Genomic DNA, 1,527 nt, shown 5'->3' on the forward strand with positions numbered 1-1,527 from the left:
CGTTGTGCGTGTACGTTGCTAGGGCAACTAGCAGTTCGTAGCTGTCGTTTGGGGAGTCCGCGTTGATTTTCGCAATTTGGCTCTCGAGGGCTTTGTGACTGCTTTCGTTTATGCCGTTGCTCCTTGGCACGTATGGTGGTGACTTTACGATATCCACCCGTAATACTTTTGTTATGAACGCTGCAAACGCGCCTTCGAACTCACTGCCGTTGTCTACGTAGACCTGCCGCGGCACACCGAAGTACGCAACGAACCCTTGTGCAAAGGCGTCAGTTATCACCTGCGCTTCTTTGCTTTGGATCACTCGGGTTACTAGGAACCGTGTTGCTGTATCTATAATCACAAGTATGTAGTGGGTGTTGCCTTTGAACATGCGTGGTCCGATCAGGTCTAGGCTGACTCTGTCGAGAAATGACGCCATTGCTGACGTTCCTACCGTCTTTCTGTTGAGTGTTTTTGTTGGCAGGTATCGCGTGCATACGAAGCAACCTTTGACGAAGTCTCTGACGTCTTTGGCTAGACCTGGCCACCAGAATAGAGCAGTGATCCTGCGAATCGTTTTGGTGACGCCCATGTGTCCGCCAATTGCACCTAGGTGATACCATGCGAGGACTTTAGACCTCAGTGTGGTGGGTACGTAGGTCCTACCCGTGCGTGCGTGTAGTTTAAGACCATCGTCTCGTGTGATTAGTTGGTCCTCGCTGTCGAGGGACGGGTTGAACTCTCGCATGAAGTCCTTGGGACCTGGACAATCCAGTGCGGTATGGTCGAGCTTCTGGATGCAGAAGCACCTGAGGCCCATCTTGTCAAGGTCGGAGTCTCCGTCCGGGTCACCGTCGGTCAGTCGACTGAGCGCGTCAGCGACCATGTTAGACTCTCCTGGGATGTAAGAGAACATTAGGTCGTACTGCTGGAGGAATAGCGCCCATCTGCCTACCTTACCGTTATCGGCTTTCGCCAAGAAGGATAGGTTGCGATGATCCGTAAGGACCAGTGTCCGCCTGAGTCTGATGTAGCCATCCCACTTCTGGACAAAGTATTTTACTGCCCACAGCTCTCGTTCGCGCGTGTCCCAGTTGACTTGGTGGTTGGTGAGCTTCTTGCTGCCGTACTCTATGACGCTTACTTCACCATCCACGACCTGACACAACACGCCGCCGATAGCGTACCCGCTAGCGTCGGTGTTGAGAACCAACTGGCCTTCCGGTCTTAGTGGTTGCAGGGGTTCAGCGCCTACTACGAGGTTCTTTAGTTCCTGGAATGCCGCCTCATGGTGGTCCTCCCATATGAAAGGTAGGGTCTTGTGTGCATTCATCAGTTCTTGTAGGGGTTGTACCTCGTCGGAGAACGCGGGTACGAACCGTCTGTGAAACGAAAGTAAGCCAAGTAGTGACCTTAACTCTTTGAAGTCTTGCGGAGCGCGCATTTTCTGGAGAGCTTGGAGCTTCCCCCTCTGCGGTAAAATACCGGTCGTCCCTACTGAGTGTCCGAGTAGGTTCACTCTATCCCGCAGCCAGTCGCATTTCT

General features: G+C 53.0%; 1 protein-coding gene across 1 annotated transcript; it reads right to left on the reverse strand.

Moving 5' to 3' along the window:
* Nucleotides 1-99: 99 nt before the first annotated feature.
* On the reverse strand, nucleotides 100-1,426 carry GNI_214470 (putative Gag-Pol polyprotein; the record flags this gene model as incomplete). The annotated part of the gene is made up of 1 exon (XM_011135550.1): nucleotides 100-1,426. A coding segment is annotated over one exon (1,327 nt), but the record flags the coding sequence as incomplete, so codon positions are not given.
* Between the last annotated feature and the right edge of the window lie 101 nt (nucleotides 1,427-1,527).

The sequence above is a fragment of the Gregarina niphandrodes genome (genome assembly GCF_000223845.1).
Source record: "Gregarina niphandrodes unplaced genomic scaffold scaffold00152, whole genome shotgun sequence".
Taxonomy (NCBI): domain Eukaryota; phylum Apicomplexa; class Conoidasida; order Eugregarinorida; family Gregarinidae; genus Gregarina; species Gregarina niphandrodes.